Here is a 21,066-nt window from a genome sequence, read left to right on the forward strand (position 1 = left end):
CATAAACCTCAACCCATCTTCTGCGTCAATCGAACTAGCAGCCTAGGAAAGAAACAAGATTAATTTTATCCTTTCTAGAAACTCAACTTTTTTATTTCTTAAATACTTCTGCAAATTTACTCCTTTCAGTTTTGGTCTCTACCAAATATTTACGGCCTTATTTCTTCTAAAAAATATTGCTTCTGGAAATATTTTCTGAATGTAACACCTGAAATTTTTATTAATGTCTCTTTCACTGTTTTATAAACCACTTTTGATACAAATTGAGAACTGGACTTCTGACCAAAGGCTCAAATGCTCACTTTGCTTGTTTTCTCCCCTGGTTATCCTTTTAAGAAATAAACCTCATACCTGACCTATACTCCCCTTCTTTGAAATTATGAATCAGCAACCAGATTATATTCAAGGAATAAGTATCAGTCACCTATTATATCCTAGAACTTGACTAGGCACTAGGGACATAGTCTTTTACTTTAAGAAGTTTGAATCTAGATAAGAGATGTAAAAATAGCTACAATAAAATTTCTCAAGAGGGAAAGTAGACTAGGAACATAGAGAAGGGAATGAATGACTGATTTTGCCTGTGTGTATCTGGAAAATGTCTGGAATGACTCAAATTGCATCTTAATAGAGGAAAAGTTGAAGAGTGCCTGACTATAGTAGGAAAAAGATGAACTCCTAACACTTTACAGAAAAAGTCAATGGAACTTGATAGGAGATAGAAAATAGAGGAGAACAGAGAAGAGCTGGCAGACAGAAATTCAAGCCTATCCTGAGATTTCTAGTTTGGGTGACTTAGAGAATAATGGCAGGGCTGTCTAAGATGGAGAACAAAAAGGAAGACAGAGACAGACTGTGGTGGAAGCAGGGAGAGAGAATTAATTCAGGTTTGGACAGACTGAGATCTGAGATGCAAAAATGGATGACAGGTAGATTAAAGCTGGGTTTAAGAAGTAAAGTTCACAATCAGGATTACATACAGATGATCCACTGGAGAAAGAAGTAGCAACCCACTCCAGTATTCTTGCCTGAGAAATCCCATGGACTATCTAAGAAATCACACATACTGCTTTATTGGTACAGAGTACGTGGTCCAGAACAGTGCCTATACTGACTGTGTTGCAAAGGAATCTACAAAATACACAATAAACTGCGGAAATTCTGAACTATGTCAGATGGGATGACTGTGACCAGACCTGCCTGAGACAGAAACCTTGAGAAAACCTGAACAAGGCGATTTACTGTCAGGAAGACTATACTTTGTACACTTGCGGGAGCCAGTAACAGCATAACATCTGAGAACAGGCAGAGGATAGCACATTATAAGGCACTCAAGACAGATGCGAAGAGTGAAAAAGTTGGCTTAAAGCTCAACAGTCAGAAAACGAAGATCATGGCATCTGGTCCCATTACTTCACGACAGATGGGGAAAGAGTGGAAACAGTGTCAGACTTTATTTTTGGGGGCTCCAAAATCACTGCAGACGGTGACTGCAGCCATGAAATTAAAAGACGCTTACTCCTTGGAAGCAAAGTTATGACCCACCTAGACAGCATATTGAAAAGCAGAGACGTTACTTTGCCAACAAAAGTCCTTCTAGTCAAGGCTATGGTTTTTCCAGTGGTCATGTATGGATGTGAGAGTTGGACTGTGAAGAAAGCTGAATGCCAAAGAATTGATGCTTTTGAACTGTGGTGTTGGAGAAGACTCTTGAGAGTCCCTTGGACTGCAAGGAGATCCAACCAGTCCATCCTATAGGAAATCAGTCCTGGGTGTTCATTGGAATGACTGATGTTGAAGCTGAAACTCCAATATTTTGGCCACCTGATGCGAAGAGCTGACTCATTTGAAAAGATCCTGATGCTGGGAAAGATTAAAGGCAGGAGGAGAAGGGGATGAAAAGGATGAGATGGTTGGATGGCATCACCGACTCTATGGACATGAGTTTGGGTAAACTCTGGGAGTTGGTGATGGACAGGGAGGCCTGGCATGCTGCAGTCCATGGGGTTGCAAAAGAGTCAGACATAATTGAGCGACTGAAATGAACTGAAAACCATTAGAAACTAAACAAAATGCTTCACCAAAAACAAAAAAAAACTTCAGGGAAAGGAGTTACAACATAAGAAAGTTTCCACTTAGATGTTAATTTTTTAAAAATTAAGGACCACTTCTTTTAATTATTTACTTACAGATCTCAAGATAGCATTCTATAACTAATAGCTACTAATGAAAGCATTTGATTTGACAAATTTTGCAGAGTACAGAATACCATGAAAATTAGACTTTACCAAAAAATGGGGAAAATCTAAAATACTCCACATACGTTCCCAACTTTATTTTTTCATATTTTTTAAAACTCAGTAAGATGTCTAAAATATTAGTAGTGGCAAGCTATTAAATTCTTTAATAAAAGTAATCTCAGAGTGGAAAATAACCAAGGATTAAGAGGTGATTTAAGTCATCCATCAGCAAACTCTCTCTGTAACTGCTCAGATAGAGAATATTTTATGCTTTGTTACTGTTACCACCAGTCAACTCCAGCACTGTTCTTAAAAGCAGTTACAGAAGATAGGTAAACAAACTGATGAGCTGTGTTCTAATAAAACTTTTAAAAAAGCAGTGAGCCAAACTTGGCTTGCAGGCTATAGTTCGCTGCTGCTGCTGCTGCTAAGTCGCTTCAGTCGTGTCCGACTCTGTGCGACCCCATAGACGGCAGCCCACCAGGCTCCCCCGTCCCTGGGATTCTCCAGGCAAGAACACTGGAGTGGGTTGCCATTTCCTTCTCCAATGCATGAAAGTGAAAAGTGAAAGTGAAGTCGCTCAGTCGTGTCCAACTCTTAGCGACCCCATGGACTGCAGCCCACCAGGCTCCTCCGTCCATGGGATTTTCCAGGTAAGAGTGCTGGAGTGGGGTGCCATTGCCTTCTCCGCTAACCACTAATTTATTAAGCAGAACTTTTCCTAATGTTAATATTTAACTATGAAATTCATGCATTCATTAAATCAACACTGTAGTGCCCATATAGGATAAGCAAAAAGAATAATAAATATTTTTTCAATGAAATAAATCCTACTATTTTATTTTTACCCATATCAGTAATTTTAGGAAATTTTATTTCCATTGTCTTCAAACTCACAACCACCTAAAAGATGTTTATTACCATTTTCACTGGAGCTAAAAAAATTCTACTGATTAAACAGGTAAACAATCTAAAGGTTACAGCATGATTTTGTGGGAGAGCCAGGAACTGCACCCCCATGTACCTGATTCCAAAGCTTGCATCTGTGTGGAGGAATGGATATTTTCAGTGACTTATTTTAAGTGACTTAAGGTGGCAGGTGTAATTCTTGCCCCTAGGGGTTTTGGATCTCATGGGCACCATTTCTGATCCATGGTATCAGGTGTTTTTACCATCACTCCTGCTGCACCTTCACATCTGACTCAACTACATTTATTGGCATTAATATATAGAAACTCAGATTTAGGTGTTCAAACACCTAAATGAGACATATACAAATTATTAAGAGAGTCATTGGATTACCTATCCAATATGCTGGCTAGTGAAGTAAAAACAATATGAAAAACTCTGATAAAATTTTGGAAAATGAAAGAAAAACCCTAAAGATGATGTTTTGGTTTTTAATGCAATGACATGGAGGATTACTTACCAATAACAATGCCACCAATGGCTCCAGCATTCTGTATGTTGCGTGCCTTTTCTGCAAACATGCACTGCCCTCTTTGTATCAAAGCAATTTTTCCCATCACTGCTTCAGGGTTAGTAAGTTCTGAACAACCGTTGTATGGTTTACTGCTTGCAACAAATCCTCTTGTCTGTCAGAAATAAAAAGTTACTTGAATAACTTTTATCTTCTCAAATCACTACCATGTTATTAAAATTCAAAATCTAGAGCTTTAAGGAGATCTCATTTCTTTTCTAACAATAACACATCCAATACACATTTAGCATAAATTTTTGCTTTCAACATTTTGCATATCATAGTCCCCAACCAATATTTCTACTGTACTTTGCAGTTTATAAAAGCATTTTTACATAAATCACTAAACCTGATCTTTATAATGACTCTGAGTTAAATACAGATAACATATACATTTTACATATGGGGAACTGAGATTCAGCTTTCATAATTTGCTCAAGGTCACGATGTTAGAAAGTGGTACAGTTAGAGCCTGCTGGCAGACTCACTACATACCCAAACCCATACTTCAACAGCTGGGAACCATTTTTAAACCATCACTGGTAACCAGAAAAATTTTTGAAAGGGGAAAAAAAATGGATTTAGTGTACATAAATCTGCAAGTAATTCTTCTTCCTAGAAAAATTAAATCCACCAGAGAACTGATTTTAAAGATGTGGGTGTAAACATGTTTTAAGACCCTTCTTGCTCTTAGAATGTAAACTTCATGAGGGCATAAACCTTCACTGGTTTTTATAAACATGACATACAGCAAAAATCTAAAATAGTGCCTAGAATAAGAGTTGTTGAACAAGTCAATCTACTATAAACCTACATAGCTTTAAAGTATATACTAGAAAAAGTTTAAATTAGCGGTAATAGAGTTCAAAGACCATTGGTTTTAGATGATCAGGATATCTGAGTTCTGGTCTAGTAGCTAGCTAGCTTTGCTACCAGTCAGTCAGATAGTTGAACTGTGAGCTTTGTTTCCTATATTAAACTAAACCTATAGGATAAACTAGCTTAGTGGTCTTCCAAGTTTGCTTAGTGGAACCTCAGCATCTGATGCTCCTCACAGCCACTTGTCCAGAGCACTTTCGCTTTAGCTGTTCTTTACATTAAGCCTCTGAGTTAGATTTTTGTTCAAAGAAAGGTTCCAGTAGTTTAAAAGCTTGAAAACCATTTTTAGATAAGCTAAAAGCTTTGAATTAAGAGTATGTGAACAACATTTTAAGTAAAATTCTATAACCATATTGCAAACATAAATTATGACTCAATATTTTCAAGATATGCTTTAATCTCCTTTAATCTAGAAGATTAAATATTTAGGTGTTTTAAGTAAGTTAAAAATACTAAATTAGAAAAGAGATTAAGAAATTAACAACACTTAAGTACTATCCAAGTTCAACCTCAACAATATTCTCAGTGCACACACCTCTTTATGTTTCGACAGGTCTGGCCCAAACTGTGCTGGGCCAGCAGTTAATACTACCCGGCCAAAAAACGGGTGGGAAACAATTTGTACAGCTCGTGGAGGGAGCTGCTGTTCTTTTTGTTGCTGACTTGACAATTCAATCATCTCCTGCATAAACCTCAACCCATCTTCTGCGTCAATCGAACTAGCAGCCTAGGAAAGAAACAAGATTAATTTTATCCTTTCTAGAAACTCAACTTTTTTATTTCTTAAATACTTCTGCAAATTTACTCCTTTCAGTTTTGGTCTCTACCAAATATTTACGGCCTTATTTCTTCTAAAAAATATTGCTTCTGGAAATATTTTCTGAATGTAACACCTGAAATTTTTATTAATGTCTCTTTCACTGTTTTATAAACCACTTTTGATACAAATTGAGAACTGGACTTCTGACCAAAGGCTCAAATGCTCACTTTGCTTGTTTTCTCCCCTGGTTATCCTTTTAAGAAATAAACCTCATACCTGACCTATACTCCCCTTCTTTGAAATTATGAATCAGCAACCAGATTATATTCAAGGAATAAGTATCAGTCACCTATTATATCCTAGAACTTGACTAGGCACTAGGGACATAGTCTTTTACTTTAAGAAGTTTGAATCTAGATAAGAGATGTAAAAATAGCTACAATAAAATTTCTCAAGAGGGAAAGTAGACTAGGAACATAGAGAAGGGAATGAATGACTGATTTTGCCTGTGTGTATCTGGAAAATGTTTGGAATGACTCAAATTGCATCTTAATAGAGGAAAAGTTGAAGAGTGCCTGACTATAGTAGGAAAAAGATGAACTCCTAACACTTTACAGAAAAAGTCAATGGAACTTGATAGGAGATAGAAAATAGAGGAGAACAGAGAAGAGCTGGCAGACAGAAATTCAAGCCTATCCTGAGATTTCTAGTTTGGGTGACTTAGAGAATAATGGCAGGGCTGTCTAAGATGGAGAACAAAAAGGAAGACAGAGACAGACTGTGGTGGAAGCAGGGAGAGAGAATTAATTCAGGTTTGGACAGACTGAGATCTGAGATGCAAAAATGGATGACAGGTAGATTAAAGCTGGGTTTAAGAAGTAAAGTTCACAATCAGGATTACATACAGATGATCCACTGGAGAAAGAAGTAGCAACCCACTCCAGTATTCTTGCCTGAGAAATCCCATGGACAGAGGAGCCTGGTGGGCTATAGTTCATGGGGTGGCAAAGAGTTGAACACGACTGAGCATGCATGCATACACATATATCTAAGAAATCACACATACAAAGATGATGGTGGAGCTTGTAGAAATAGATGGTACTATTGAAGAAGAGTACAGAAAGAAAAATATATGGTCCAGATTCTTTGACAGTGCCTATACTGAGTGGCTGTGCCAAGAAAGAAGAGTTGCAAAGGAATCTACAAAATACTGAGCCGAGTATTTGGAAAGATGTTGGGATGCCCTGGAAGACAAGAAAGGGGTATGTTCTAAAAAGAGAACAGTCAATAATTAAATGAAAGGTCAACCATATGAGGATGAAGGGGCCACTAGCTGGCAACTATGTCACTGGTGACCCAAGTGAAAGCAGGGTCATTACAGATGTCATTCCCTCAGCTGGGACGAGTGAAACATAAGGAAGCAGACAGAAGATTCTTTAGGGAAGCATGGGTGTGGCAAGAATAAAGATGAGACAGAAACCCGAGGGGAAGATGAGGTGGTGAGAAGGTTGAATTAGAGATTAAGGGATATCTGAATATGATTCTACTTCATTGAAATTATTTCTCAAATTGTACTTTTCTCAGAATTAAGGTAGGAATAAGGTGGATAATTTAAAGATCTCAGGTTATGAAATCTTTTAAATCAAAAATCAATAAAATTTTCCCAAAGACACGTGTTATGTTGCCTAGGCATAGATAAATAAATGCATATTTTGATTAATGAATGAAATATTTAATACTCCTTGGAAACTAAAACAGTGTAAAACAGAGACATAAATAGTAAAACTAATTATTAGCTTTTAAGACTATGTCCTAAATAGTGGAAAGACAAGAGACTGAGAAACAGAAAACTTAGATTTGAGTCAGTATTTGACCTCATCAACACAGGCAAACCAGCAACCTATTTGTGATTTAACTGATTTATACTATAAATCAGGTTGAATTAGATGGCTTTCCAAGATACTTCCAAGCACTAAAATTCTGGCCCTCTTACTTTAAACCGTACACTTACGGTTTTTAAAAAGTCAAATGTCATTATGTTATTAAAGCTAATGAGACCAAACAGGACAGAGACCATAGCTAATTAGTACAGCAATGTCTTACTTGGATTGCATGTTGAACCAACTGGACTCTCCCATCTTTGAGGTGAATCAAACTCACCCCCATCTTCTTCAAGATTTCTAAATGCTCAGGGTTAGTGGCCATGAAATCTCTGGCTCTCAGTGGGGGTTTAGCTCCACTCCTCAAACTCTCCTCTCTGCTAAAAGTAATTATAGACAAGGATTAAAAAACTACAAATCAGAATTTGGAAAAAACATAAGACAAAATAAAAATAATGTTAAGATATTTGCAGAATTGCTAGTTTTAAACTAGTAAAAAATGGAATAAATAGAAACAGTATACAACTTAGGTTTTTAATAAGTGTTATAGCTTTCAAATATATTTTACAGTTATCAAAAGCTTGTATATTATCTGTAAGGCAGTATTAACAGCATTCTAACCATCTGAAGGTACAGAACAGCTTGGCTTGGGTATTTATTACTATTTATTTCTCCATCAAAAAAAACCCAGACATTTCTCTCAATATTTGAAAAGCAAAACAACGTGTATATCACTGAATAACATTCACTTAAATTTTCTTTTAATTTTCTAATAATAGCTTTTCTAGTTAACTATTTTGAAGAAAATGAAGTTAAGGTAAAAATTTTTATTCAGCAACGAAGAATAAGTATCTCATCAAAAAATCAAATCAAAGCACTGTATTTTTCTTATACAGAAACTACAGATAAAAGGAAAAATATTTTCTACATAAACAAGATGTGGAAATATTTGATGAAACTATCCTATGTAAAAATGTGCTATGGAAGTTACAAACTATTATATGCTGCCAAAATTACTTGGTTCATTAATCAAAAGATATAAAGTAATTTCCATAATAATAAAGACATTACTGCTGAATAAACTTTGCTATCTATTCACCAATAATTTTAATTTTAATCCATTAACATACATACTTCCTCAATATTCTGGTTCTAAATGAATGTATTCCTGGCTACTCCTCACATTCTCTGTCATTTACTCAGAATTAATTTTGGTACTAATAAATATAAAATAAGACATCTTACACTCTGATGATGCCTCTAGGACAGCTCTTGTCCACCACATTTTTCAAGGGTTCACGGATGCTCTGAGCATATAGTGGATCATTAGGGAAGAGGATCTGAGTGTTTGGACAAGTCCAGTCAAAATTACTGTCATCCAGTTCTGTATATTCTGAAGTCTAAAAAGAGAAAAGAATGTTATGTAAGTACAAATAATTATTTTACTGAATATTATAGTTTGTGCAAAGGAAACATTAAGTGGAATGTAAGTATACATAGGATGCAATACAAGAAAACATCAAAGGTACTTCTTCAACCACCACTATATTTACTGAATGGTAGTCATGGATTAGTTTTCACTTAGAAAAACAAAACAAACAGATAGGAGTAAAAAAGAGAATGAGATATTTAATTCAAAAACATAACCTACTGTGTTCTTCTTAGAGACTCTTTGATTTGTAGTAGAGAGCCAAAGAGGTAACAGATGAGCTTCTGTTGTAAAAATGTAATCTTCTATGTCAAAAATAATGTCTTCTTTATCCGCAAATAACAGGTAAAGATATTTAAACATTTCCGCCAAGAAGAAGGAATCCATTCTAAAATAAAAGATTATAGACAAATCTAAGTATGTAAAAATATCCAAATGTCATCTATCTGAAAGCCACAGAATCAAGCTCAATAAGCCTGTCTACACCAGTATAGACATCCAAAGAACTACAGAATGTATCTGTTCCCCAGTGGTAACGGCCTTGACTCCAAGCATATTCCAAGGAAATAAAAAAGACCAGAGGGGCTGCCTACCACACAAGTACACTAAAGCTTGTCAATAATATAGACAAGATTTTCCTATGGGCCTTCTGAGAAAAGAGTTTGGCATTTCTCTGGCATTTCTTCTACAGAGAATCAACATCAGGGAGGTAATGCTGATGAACTTTACTACTGAGAATCTTATAAGAATCTTCAATTAATCTTAATTGAACTGGATAAAGTAATACAATTTTGATGTAGCTCATTACACAGCCATTTAAGTGATAAACAAGAAGGCTTTGAAAGTAACCATTTATGAAAAAAGTACAACACAAAATCATATGGACTATGATCATAACTGTAAATACTGAAATACTTCTCAAGAAGGGAATATGAAGAAATAAAGGAAATTAAAAACATATGTGACTTTACAAATGATTAATGTTATAATGTTTTAATAAACATTTTAAAGAAAAGCTTTAATAAAAAGTGGTAGAAATAGAGCATAGTTAGATGGAGTTACAGTAACAAGGAATTTAAGTAAACGTGCTACATTTCAAAGCATCTGAGCTTTTAGCAGTATGGCAACCCACTCCAGTGTTCTTGCTTGGAGAATCCCAGGGACGGGGAAGCCTGGTAGGCTGCCGTCTCTGGGGTCGCACAGAGTCGGACACGACTGAAGCGACTTAGCAGCAGCAGCAGCAGCAGACAGGCTGCACAGTTTCATAAATCTGGGCAAGCACAATTCCTGGCATACGGTAGGCACTCAATAAATGTTTTCAAATGCAAGTTTAAACAGCATTACTAAAGAATGAAATGGAGAGGAAGCTGGACATAGTGGTAAGGATCTGGGGATTTTGGAATAGAAAAGACCTTCCAATGGCTAGCTATGACACCAAGGGGATACTATATAAGGACCATGAGCTCCAGTTATTCTGAAAGGACATAATACATGCTTAATAGTGGTGTAAAGACTAAATGAGATTCTATAATGTCAAATATCTGGCGTAGCACTTGGCATGCATATGAGCTTAAAAACAGAACTATCATAATTTTTCCCATATATAAATGATGTTTTATTTTAGAACAACTCACCTATAATGTTTCAAAACTTTTTTGAACATTTTGGATGTTAATCATTATAGAATAGATAAAATACTTCCCTGTCAACCTACAATACATTTATGGTAATTTAACTTTATCTGGAGGGCTGATAGTTACTATCATGAGCAAATGCTAGTTTGAGAACTATAAACTAATGTGGAAGATGTTGATTTAAAAAAAATTTTTTTAATTGGTGGGAAATTACAATTTTGTGTTGGTTTCTGCCATAAAACAATGTGAATCAGTCATAATTATATATATATAATATCTAATTAATCTATAATTATAATTAATATATATAATTATATATATCTCCCTCCTCTCCCTCCCACCCCCCATCTCATCCCTCTAGGTCATCACAGAGCACAGGACTAGGCTCCCTGTGTTATTTAGCAACTTCCCACTATCTATTTTACCCATGATAGTGTATATATGGCAAGATATTGATTTTTGGCAAATTCCACAGATGACTGTGAAACAGATAATTTGTAAACGCTCAGAAAAGAATAGACATGGTAAGATCACTGCAGTATGAGTAGGGTAAAGGTAGTGAGTTTGAGTATTGTATCACATAATCTATTTTGTACTTAAAAACCATAACTATATACATAAATGCAAACACACAGCCATTAAAATTGTCTGGAAGACTGTTTATAAAACTGCCAACAGTGATAATCTTAGGATGGCAAGTAGGAAAGTATTGCAGGAAAATTTTCATATTCTTTTTTGCCATTTAAATGCTTTAAGTGATCATTATTAGAAAGATACAGATATTTCTATTTTGAAAACTGGGAGGGAGGGCACGGAGGGGAGGCATAGGTGAGCCAGACAATAAGGTAGATCTGCAGGGGAATAAACAACCAAATGCAGAGTATTAGATGGAAATTCTTACAGCATACTTATCTAAACCCCAAATCACTGAAAACAGTTGTTTGGCTAATACATTTTAGATGACTGAGATGATATTTAAGCCTTCCTTTTGGTCTAGATACACACACAAAAAAACCCAATAAAATGAAATTTTGCTGGGATAAGTATTAAGTCCTAAGTTTACAATTAAAAAAAAAAAATCAGCTTTTTAAGAGCAGAATAGAGAACACCCATTTGTCAGCAAGTCACTGTTAAATATCTGACGTCAACTGGCCACAAGTTCACTGTGTGTTGAACATAATAAACCTGCTGAAAAAATCTAAAGCACATCTAATAACATGGTATGATGAAGATTAGCAGTTCTCAACCTTTTGTTGGACCAAATGCATCCAAGAGATACAATGCTACCGTGCAAAACAGCGGACAGAGAGAGGAAGCCCGTCAGCCCCTCGGAAAATGACCCATCTCGTGGCTGAACCCAGATGGTAACGGTGTGGGGGGCCAAGCACACCTCGAGTACCGTTAATTCTGGATGTGACATTTTAAGAGACACTCTATAATACAATCAGAATGGGACAAAGGCAACAATAAGAGATCCAGAAATATCATATAAGGAATATTCAGCAGGAGAAAAAAAAAAAAGAATGCTAAATTTAGAAAAAATGGAACTCTCTAGACGTAGTAAATCATGTCTTCCTCTGTAACTCCTCCACCTGCTACTTTTCTTTCTACTTCAGCACACATCAGGCTTCCTGGGGCTCCACAGTAAAGAATCTGCCTGCAACACAGGAGATTTGCAGGAGATGTGGGTTCGATCCCTGGGCCAGGAAGATCCCTTGGAGGAGGAAATGGCAACCCACTTCAGTATTGTTGCCTACAAAACCCCATGGAGAGGAGCCTGGTAGGCTACACGGGTTCACATAGAGTTGAATGCAACTAAGACTTGTGATTCTTTTATACCCACCTTCCTCACTTACTGCAAGTCACAGGAGGGCAGGGACTAATTCTAATTGGTCTTTTCATCCTCTTACCTAAGAGCAGCATCTGGTATACAGTAGACAGTTAATTACTGTTCCTTCAATGAGTTGCCAGCAGAGCATACAGTCAAAAGCCTATCTGCCTTGATTAGAATTAATCTAACTAATTCTGAGACCTCGGACAAGTTCCCTAACCTCTCTGTGCCTTGGTTTCTTCATCTATAAAATGAAGATCATAACAGAAATTATACTTCAGAGGGCTGTTGTAAGGATCAAAGGAATTAAACATAGAAAGTGTTTAATTAGAAGAGTTCTCAGAATGTAGGAAGTAGCCAATAAATGTTACAGATAAATACACAAGCCATCTGCTTTCATTTCTTGCTGTTTTCTGTATGCCTGCTTCCAGAAACCTATCCATTTCTTATCAGCTGTGGTCAAGGAAGGAGATCTCAAGTCTAATCAACTATTACCTGAATACTCTGAGAGAAGGACTGAGGGACAACTCTGTGATTAGACAATGAGTGTTGTGTTTCCCCTGTTCCTAGTTCCTCCACTGGGAACTCCTTTTACCACTTTCCTTTTTCTAGTCCTGATCCTTCAGGACATGAGATGCTCTAGAAACCTTTAAGTAACTATCACATTCCACTCTGCATTTCACATCCCTTTAATATGCTCCATAGCACGAACACAATACTTTAAAGCCTGTTTATCTGCCTACCCCAATGATTCAAAGATAGAAAGGACAAATTTGTTTATCTGTAATCTTCAAAAACTAGTATAACTCTGGCACATAACACATTTTAGTAAATATTTGTGGAATGAACATTTGCTAACCAAATGAACAAATTTTAATGTTCATTTAGACATGTTGCTATGTTCTGAGCAGTTAAAACAACCAAATTGAATGATCCTGGAATAACTGGAATCTTAGTGACTTTCACATTAACCAAAGCATGCTTTTTGTATCTTGAATGCTCCACGTCATCTACATCTATCCAGCATCCAATAAAATATAACCTGCCAACAATCCTCCACAGCCCTCCAAATCAACAACAGAATAAGAATATACACAGTAACCACAATGCTTTTGACTGAACAGGAATCATCATTTAGATCATGCACCATCACCTTGATGATTTCTAACATTTTACATAATAGAAAAAACTATTAACAAAGAAGAAAACTCCAACTTTCCTAATACTCCAAAGACCAAGGTTCTGATGTTTAACAATCACTTATTCATCTATTTAAAAATCATTTGAGCACTTACTATATGCCAGTCACTATGGCAAAAATACAAACTTTCAAACAATTTAAAATAAGCCTATTTAAGAGAGTTAAAAAAAAAAAAAAAGTAAGCACAATGAACTAAGATTTACATCTTCAAATACCCTTGTAAAAGCATTAAGCTTATCTGAAGGCTAAGAATCATATTTTGTGTTGTTTCAGAGTTACCCTGAGGAAAGGGGAGGTTAGGAATTGTTTTACCTGTCCTCATGACTTCCAGTACGAACATCCTTCATGGCAGCAAATCCGCAAGGCACTCTAGCATATTTATTTAAATTTTCAATAAGTGTTTTCCCTACTTCAAGGTAGTAAGGATCTCCTGTAGCCTATTAAAAAGGAGAATATACGTATACATATACACAGCTTATATGCACCATATAACCATTCATTTATCAAATATTTATCGAGCACCTACAGGGCGCCAGGCACTGAACACATGTTACATGGAACCTGGTTCTGAAAATAAGCCACGCGTCTGCTTTATGAGTTTCTTAAACACACAACTGGAAGGCAGCACAACTGTCCATCTTAGGCTTTAAATGGAATTTCTAACGCCCAGAAGGGCGGCCTGACAAAAAAAGGCAAGAGACACGCTTTAGAAAGCAGCTCTAGAGTATAAAATTTCTCTTTAATGCAATGTTTAACAAACGTTTTGAAAAGGCATAAAGCTTAGAAGTCAATTCTTGCATCTTTCAATACTCTATGAACTAGATGAATAAGAACCATGATCTATCCAACCATTATAACACTATATAAGAATTTTGAAAACCCAATACGATTATTATAAGATAGTGAGTTATCCAATAGAGAATGAGGGCTAAATAGCAAAAAGAGAGTTAAATTAGCTTACTTTATACAAGAAGTAGGTACTTTCTGCAAATTCTGGCCTTAACGGATGTTGAGCCCAATGTACCCTGAAATCTGTGGTAAATGCCTAGACAAAACAACATACAAATATTCATAAAAGTATGATTTAAAAAAATAGTTCTAGAGTATATTGCAGTATGTAAATTAGATCACAGACAAGTAAAAATAGTTAAAATATTGATAACAATCTATGAAATGAAAATTTTCATTGCTTAAAATCACAATTCATTTTTGTGAGGCTGTTATTTTTACCAATTAAATGGGATTGCTTTTTTAAATGATGACTTTGGCTATTAGGAAGCTTAGGAAAAACTATGACTTCAGTAATGCTACTACGCAGGTCCTGATGGCCCACATAATTGTGTTTTCTTTTTTTTCCTTTTCACCACTTTTTCCTCTTAATTATTAAGTCCCTCACCCTCCTACTTCTATTTTAGCATATGCACTCTTCTTCTTTCTTTTTTAAATAAGAATCTCAAATCCTCTGTGGCTTGAAACAAACACTTCAGGAAACCTTCTGTATTGGTGAGATGCTTAGATATCTCAAAGAGCGTGTGGTCATATACAAATTTGGAAAATTTTTATGGTACACTTCTGGAAAGCCAAAAGGCATGCTATTAAAATCCTGCAGTATCAAGCTAGCAAGAATATTTATTATTAACATATAAAAACCAGGGAGAACAATTCTTAAACAGCATGAAGAGCTAACATTTCCAAATTTCCAGGGAGCACATGTGATCAGCAAAGCATATTCAATGTATGTGGTTTTTATAAAATACACTTTAGAAAATGAAAAGTACAAAAGTCTCCCTAGCTGGCAGGTATGTGTCAAAGCCAGAATGAGATAATATGCAATGGTATGGATTAGAAAAGGTTGAGAAATACCAATCTGGAATATTTTTTTAATATTAAATTAATAAACTGTCAGCATTATCCTAGACTTCTCTTAATACATAAGGAAAAGGAAAAACATACATTGTGTAAACCCAAAATGTATTAAATATTTAACCAGGAAAAATAAAAAAGAACCAATCTTAAAAATGACATTTTCTACCTTTAAATTATCAATCTATAGACTGAAGTAGAATTCCAAATATGATCTGCTTACCTCTGGTAGAAAATTGTGTTTTTTAATCACCTGATATAACATTTCATGAGTTTCAATAGCAGGTCTAATATCTCCCTTTAAGACCTAAAAACCAACAATAACAACGAAATAACCTAGTAAAGCATGAGTTGATGTTATTTGCAATCATTATATACACAGAACAATCCAGGTTAACACAAATTTGAGTGTGACTCTGTTTTGATAATTCAGTTTTGGAGATCACAAATACACTTAATTATTCTACTTCAGTATTAAGAAAATTAAGAGTTTGTTTTTTTTTACCTGCAAACCTGGAAAAAAGGCAAGCAAAGCATCCATCCAAGTCCGAGCATTCAGCATTGGCTTGTGGATATGCACATCAAGTAGAAGAGGTGGCTGGCTTATATACCTCATGATGGCATCATAGTGCTAAAAAAGGTCACAATATGTGTTCATGAAAGTTGATGAGAAAAGATGTACTGTTTTAAATACAGCATATCATTAACAGCACTGTGAAGAAATGAAACCTGAATTTACATATGAATAAATTTACTAAGGAATTGTTACCTAAACTAATGCATCTCATCGGTGCTGCCACTCTTACGGTCCACTACCTCTGTCTTTTACGGTCTTAAAAATTCTTCTCCCCTTCTTTCATCTTCTCCTAGAATTTCTCAGCCTTGACAACAACAGGTTGAGCTGTCAGAGTCAGTGAATGATAACAAACCAACAAAAAAAATAGTATCTGTCCTCATGCAACTCAAGAAAATCTTGTTATAATCTAATAAATGATACATATAATAGTGTTTCTAAAAGTATTCAACTGATGACTTATTAGGACTTTTACTAGGTTTTCCCCCTAACTCATCTATTATTTGTTAACTATTATTGAGTACCAGCTAGATCTTAAAGTACTGTTCTAATCATTTCATATGTATTAGCTCATTAATCTTCCCAATAAACAGTATTGAGAAAAAAATTAAATAACTAATTCTCATTCTGTGGATAAGGAATAGAGGAAAATATCTAAGTTACTTGCCCCAAATCACAAAACCAGTGGTACAACCAGGATTTAAACCCAGACAGGACAGCTCCCATACTTCTAGCCACTATATTGTACCATGCCACAGTAATGTGAGTAAACTCATGAGAGGGAAAAGAAATGGTAAGTTATTTTGAAAAGAATGTGGTGACACAGTTGATGAGTTTATTCTAATTAATTTCAGTTTGATTTAATAATAGACAAAGGCAATCCAATTAGGTTCAATAATCTCCTCCTTCACCCCTAAAAATATGCCTGTGAGTCTTAAAGACTTACAGACCTGCTTTTGAAACAAATACTCACTGGTTTGTTCAAGTCTCCAAAGCCCCGATACTTGGTGTGGTCAAGGACCAAGTCAAACTTCCTAACTATTCCAAAAAGAATTAGAATACAAAGGAGAAAGCTAACTAGTAACTAGCTTCAATAAATTCTCTTCCTTGTATAAAAGATTAGGTAAAACTTATCTATGTATTTTATTACTTACTGGAAAATCTTGAAAACTTCTGATGATAGATGAAAATAAAAACTACTTTGCAAACTAGTTTTTGAAATGTATGTAGCTTTTTACCCTGTCCCTGTCCAACATCAAGAATACTGACAAAAAAACTACTATATATTTTAAAATAACTTTTCAAAGTATCACTCAAATGACTGAATTTCTATCAAAATCTCACAAATTATAAACTGGCTCTAAAATTAATACAAAATTGGAACAACTTACTGTATTAAATCTTTCCAGAAAGCTGTCATCTCCAAGCAAGACATAGGCTTTCAATAGGTACTCATAATATGAATCAATCCCTGCTCCAACTCCACTATCTATGGAAAATACATATAAATGTGATTTTTTATTAAACAAGTCTTAAAAATTCTTTAGAGTATAAGGTACTAACACACTAAGAATGAAATATTAGTCTAAATAGGAAACTGTCAAAAGTAAAAGTTATATATTTATAGAAACATTAACCCTACTATATGTCTAATAGGTTCCCTTACTGATAATAGTTTATATGTTTAAAAAAAATTCTTGCTTTGTAAAATTGGCTACAGAGGTCTTGTTTAAAAGCCAGAGATACTAGTTTTAAGAATTTTTTTAAAGCTGATTTTCTAATGAGGAACTTCAAAGAGGAAGCACTAGAGGGTATTATTATGCAATTTAACTGGATCCTTTATCAGTTAGCCATCAATCTTTAGTTATAACAGATATGAAAACAACACTGCTGCTGTTTGGAGGTGACAGTTCCATTGCTGAAGCTAGCATAATGGGGGGCTTTTTCCTCCAAGATCATCACAGAAGACCAAAGAAAGAAAATAACAAGAAGAAAACTGTACAAACTTGGTGGGTTATGGGGAGGGGAGGAACTTAGTTCTGGAGCAGAAGGCAGCCAGGCATAACTATAGAAGGATCGAACAGCAGAAAACCTGCTGGAATTTTGCTCTGGTTTCTCTACCACCACTGCCTTAAGATACCACGTCTCCTCCCACCGCTGCTACAACTCAGACATACACTCTAGGCAGCCTCAGGAATAAAATCAGGGCAGCACAGAAGTCCTATGTAAGGAACTGAAATAAAAAAGAGATGGGAAGTAATATTAGATACTCTCTTCCCAACCTTTTCTCCTTCAAACCCTTAAGGCTAGTAAATGACAATCTAAGCTATAATTACAATTATAATCTTAGAAATCCCTATAACCAGGGCATACTCCAGGCTAATCAAATCATTATTTCTAGGAGTCCAGGCACTGGTATTTTTAAAAACTTCTCAGAATCCATCCCTATGATAACTAGGGCTGATAGGAATTGGAATCTTTCCCACAAAGTAGGTGACAAGTCAACATGAACTTATAGAACAAAAACATTTAAGATGCATGACTTTTTAAAAATAAGAAAGTACTGGAGTAAGAGTTTATCAGAGGTACAAAATATTAAAACAGGCAAACCAAGATTTAAAATTAGTCTAATAAACACATTAAAGAGACAGGAAAAAGATTAGCAATACAAAACAAGAAATTTTTAACTGAGAAGAAATTATAGAATAAAAACATAAGAAAATTCCATAATGGATAGAATACACAGCATCTAGGATATAGCTGAGGAACAAAGCAGCAAACCCAGAAGACTACATGTAATAATAGGAATTGCAAAAAGAGATAAAAATGAAAGAGATAAAATATCTTAAAAAAAAAAAAATCAAATTTCAGCAATGAAAAACACAGATTTTAAATCAAAAGAGCCCATAGAATACCAAAAGGAGAAATAAAGAAAATTCTACACCTAAAATTATTGTTACATTTTCAGAAACTTTTCTGCCTTTGATATTCTTAATTTTCTGGAGAAAAAGCAGATCACAAATAAGAACATAAAAATCAGAATAACAGGTTTTTAAAAAAAAATTTAAGAAGACAATGGCTTCCCTTTGACAAGGGAACCCACTTGCCAATGCAGGAGGCACACATTTGATCCCTAAGTTGAGAAAATCCCCTGGAGAAGGAAATGGCAACCCACTCCATTTTTCTTGCCTGGGAAATCCTGTGGACAGACGAGCCTGGAAGGCTACAGTCCAGGGGGTTGCAAAAGAGTTGGACACGACTTAGCCACTGAACAATAAGAAGATAACAGAGTTGTATTTTCAAAGATTTGAGAAGAAAGAACTTGAACAGAAGATTATTTACACCCAAACTTTCTCAAATATGAAAGCATAATAAAATTATTGTTGGGCATCTAAGGCCTCAGAAGCTATTAAAAGCTACTGAAAATCGGTTGGGATAAATATTTATACAAGAAGAAAGGCAAAACTAAGAGATATTGCAAGAAATATACAAAGTACAGGTGACAAAATACCTTGTTAGAGTTGAATATTTTTAATGAAAGAGGGAGGAGGAGCAGCATTAAGACCAAAAGCAAAAAGAGAAAACATTCATAACCAAAAAGAACTAAATATCTATATAACACTAACAGTGGCTGAGGGGTTGGAACTGAGGGGGACAAAAGAATGGCAGAGCAGGCTGAAGTTCATGTCTCACTAGGAGGTAAATACAGGTTTCAATTAAAAACAAAAGGATTAAAAGGAAACAGAAAAGGTGAGACAAACTGAAATAATAATTAACATAGTATAAATAAATCCAAATATATTAAAAATGCCAATAAACATAAATGAACTAAATTCACCAATTAAAAGACAAAGACTGACAAGAAGATTTTTTAAATCTATAAATTTTACAGGAGTAACACTTATAGCATGAGCATCTGCAAAGATTGAAAGAGAGCAGAAAAAGACCTATCAAGGAAATATTAAGCAAAATAAAGTTGACATAGCTGTATTACTAACAGACTAAAAAGACTTTAACAGAGTATTATTAGAGATGATCACTACATAATGATGAAAGGTTCAACTATGAAGAGAGAGCAATTTTAAATTAATGCAGCCAACAAAATATATAAAGCAAAAAATACAACTACAGGGAGATACTAATAGGTGTACATTGTCAGAAATGTTATCAACCTTCCTTAATATGTCAAGCAAACAAAATTAGCAAGGAACTGCACATTATTCACTCAGAAAATTGACATATATAGAACTCTATATCCAACAATTAGAAAACACACATTTTTTTCTTAAGCACAAGTGAAAGCTGACCATGTTCTAGGCCAAAAAGAAAACCTTAATAAATTTCAAAGGATAGGTACCACACAGATCATAAGTATCATATAAATATCAATATTAATTTTTTAAAAGAACAAGTAACTAAGTAGAAAATAGACAAAAATGTAAGAATATCCATTTTTTTTAACAAAGGAAACACATAGCCAATAAATATGAGGACGTGTTCAACATCATCAGTGTTCAAAGAAATACAAATTGCGTCACCATGGGAAATCGTCTACACAGTCATTTGACTGGCAAATCTTGGAGTGTGACAATACAAAGTGCTGGAGAGGATGCTAACCCACAGGATCTCTTCTGTGTTGCTGGTGAAAGTACAAAGTGGTACAAAGTGGAAACAACTTTAGCAAACAATCTGACATATCTCCCATCATTGAACTTTAACTTAGTCTATGATCTAAAAATTCTACCTAGATATACAGACAAGAGAAACTTTTATACATGTACAACAGAAGAAACACAAAAACACTCACAGCATTAGGGTTCACAAGAGTAAAATCCTAGAAACAACCTAAATGCTTACAAATCCATGGTTTATTCACACAATAAAGTATTATGTAGCAGTCAGAACAGAATGAACTACATCATGCAACAATGTGCAAGAATTTCAGTAATATAATTTTAGGTGAAAAATCTCAAAAGGTCTCATATGACATGATGCCGTTTTATAAGTTAAAAATAAAACAAAACTATGTACATTAAGGAATACATGTGGATGCATTAAAATGTATAAAAGGAAAGCAAGGGATTGAGCGATACAAGATGAGAATGATGGGTATTTCAGTTAGAGGCAGACATATGGGATTACCGAGGTACGAGATTACAAAGGTGTGGAGAGTTGAGGACCATAAGCAGAAGCAGTATATTGTCAAGTTAGCTATTTTTATAACGGATGGTCAGTCTATCTGTGAGTACTTAATATATTATTAAAAATGAACTAAATAAAATGAGCCATGCATGG

At 35.0% G+C, this 21,066-nt stretch overlaps 1 protein-coding gene across 1 annotated transcript in view; it reads right to left on the reverse strand.

Moving 5' to 3' along the window:
• EDEM3 (ER degradation enhancing alpha-mannosidase like protein 3) overlaps positions 1-21,066 on the reverse strand; it is a 78,078-nt gene that overhangs the window by 17,573 nt on the left and 39,439 nt on the right. The window contains exons 9-18 of the mRNA XM_061383468.1: positions 17,163-17,260; positions 15,703-15,828; positions 15,421-15,504; positions 14,296-14,379; positions 13,647-13,771; positions 8,891-9,056; positions 8,485-8,639; positions 7,463-7,616; positions 5,135-5,326; positions 3,670-3,835 (exon numbers count right to left, since the gene is read on the reverse strand). Of these exons, the coding sequence (XP_061239452.1) occupies positions 3,670-3,835; positions 5,135-5,326; positions 7,463-7,616; positions 8,485-8,639; positions 8,891-9,056; positions 13,647-13,771; positions 14,296-14,379; positions 15,421-15,504; positions 15,703-15,828; positions 17,163-17,260 (1,350 nt within the window). The remainder of the gene's footprint in view (positions 1-3,669; positions 3,836-5,134; positions 5,327-7,462; positions 7,617-8,484; positions 8,640-8,890; positions 9,057-13,646; positions 13,772-14,295; positions 14,380-15,420; positions 15,505-15,702; positions 15,829-17,162; positions 17,261-21,066) is intronic.

This window comes from Bos javanicus, chromosome 16 (assembly GCF_032452875.1).
Source record: "Bos javanicus breed banteng chromosome 16, ARS-OSU_banteng_1.0, whole genome shotgun sequence".
NCBI lineage: Eukaryota > Metazoa > Chordata > Mammalia > Artiodactyla > Bovidae > Bos > Bos javanicus.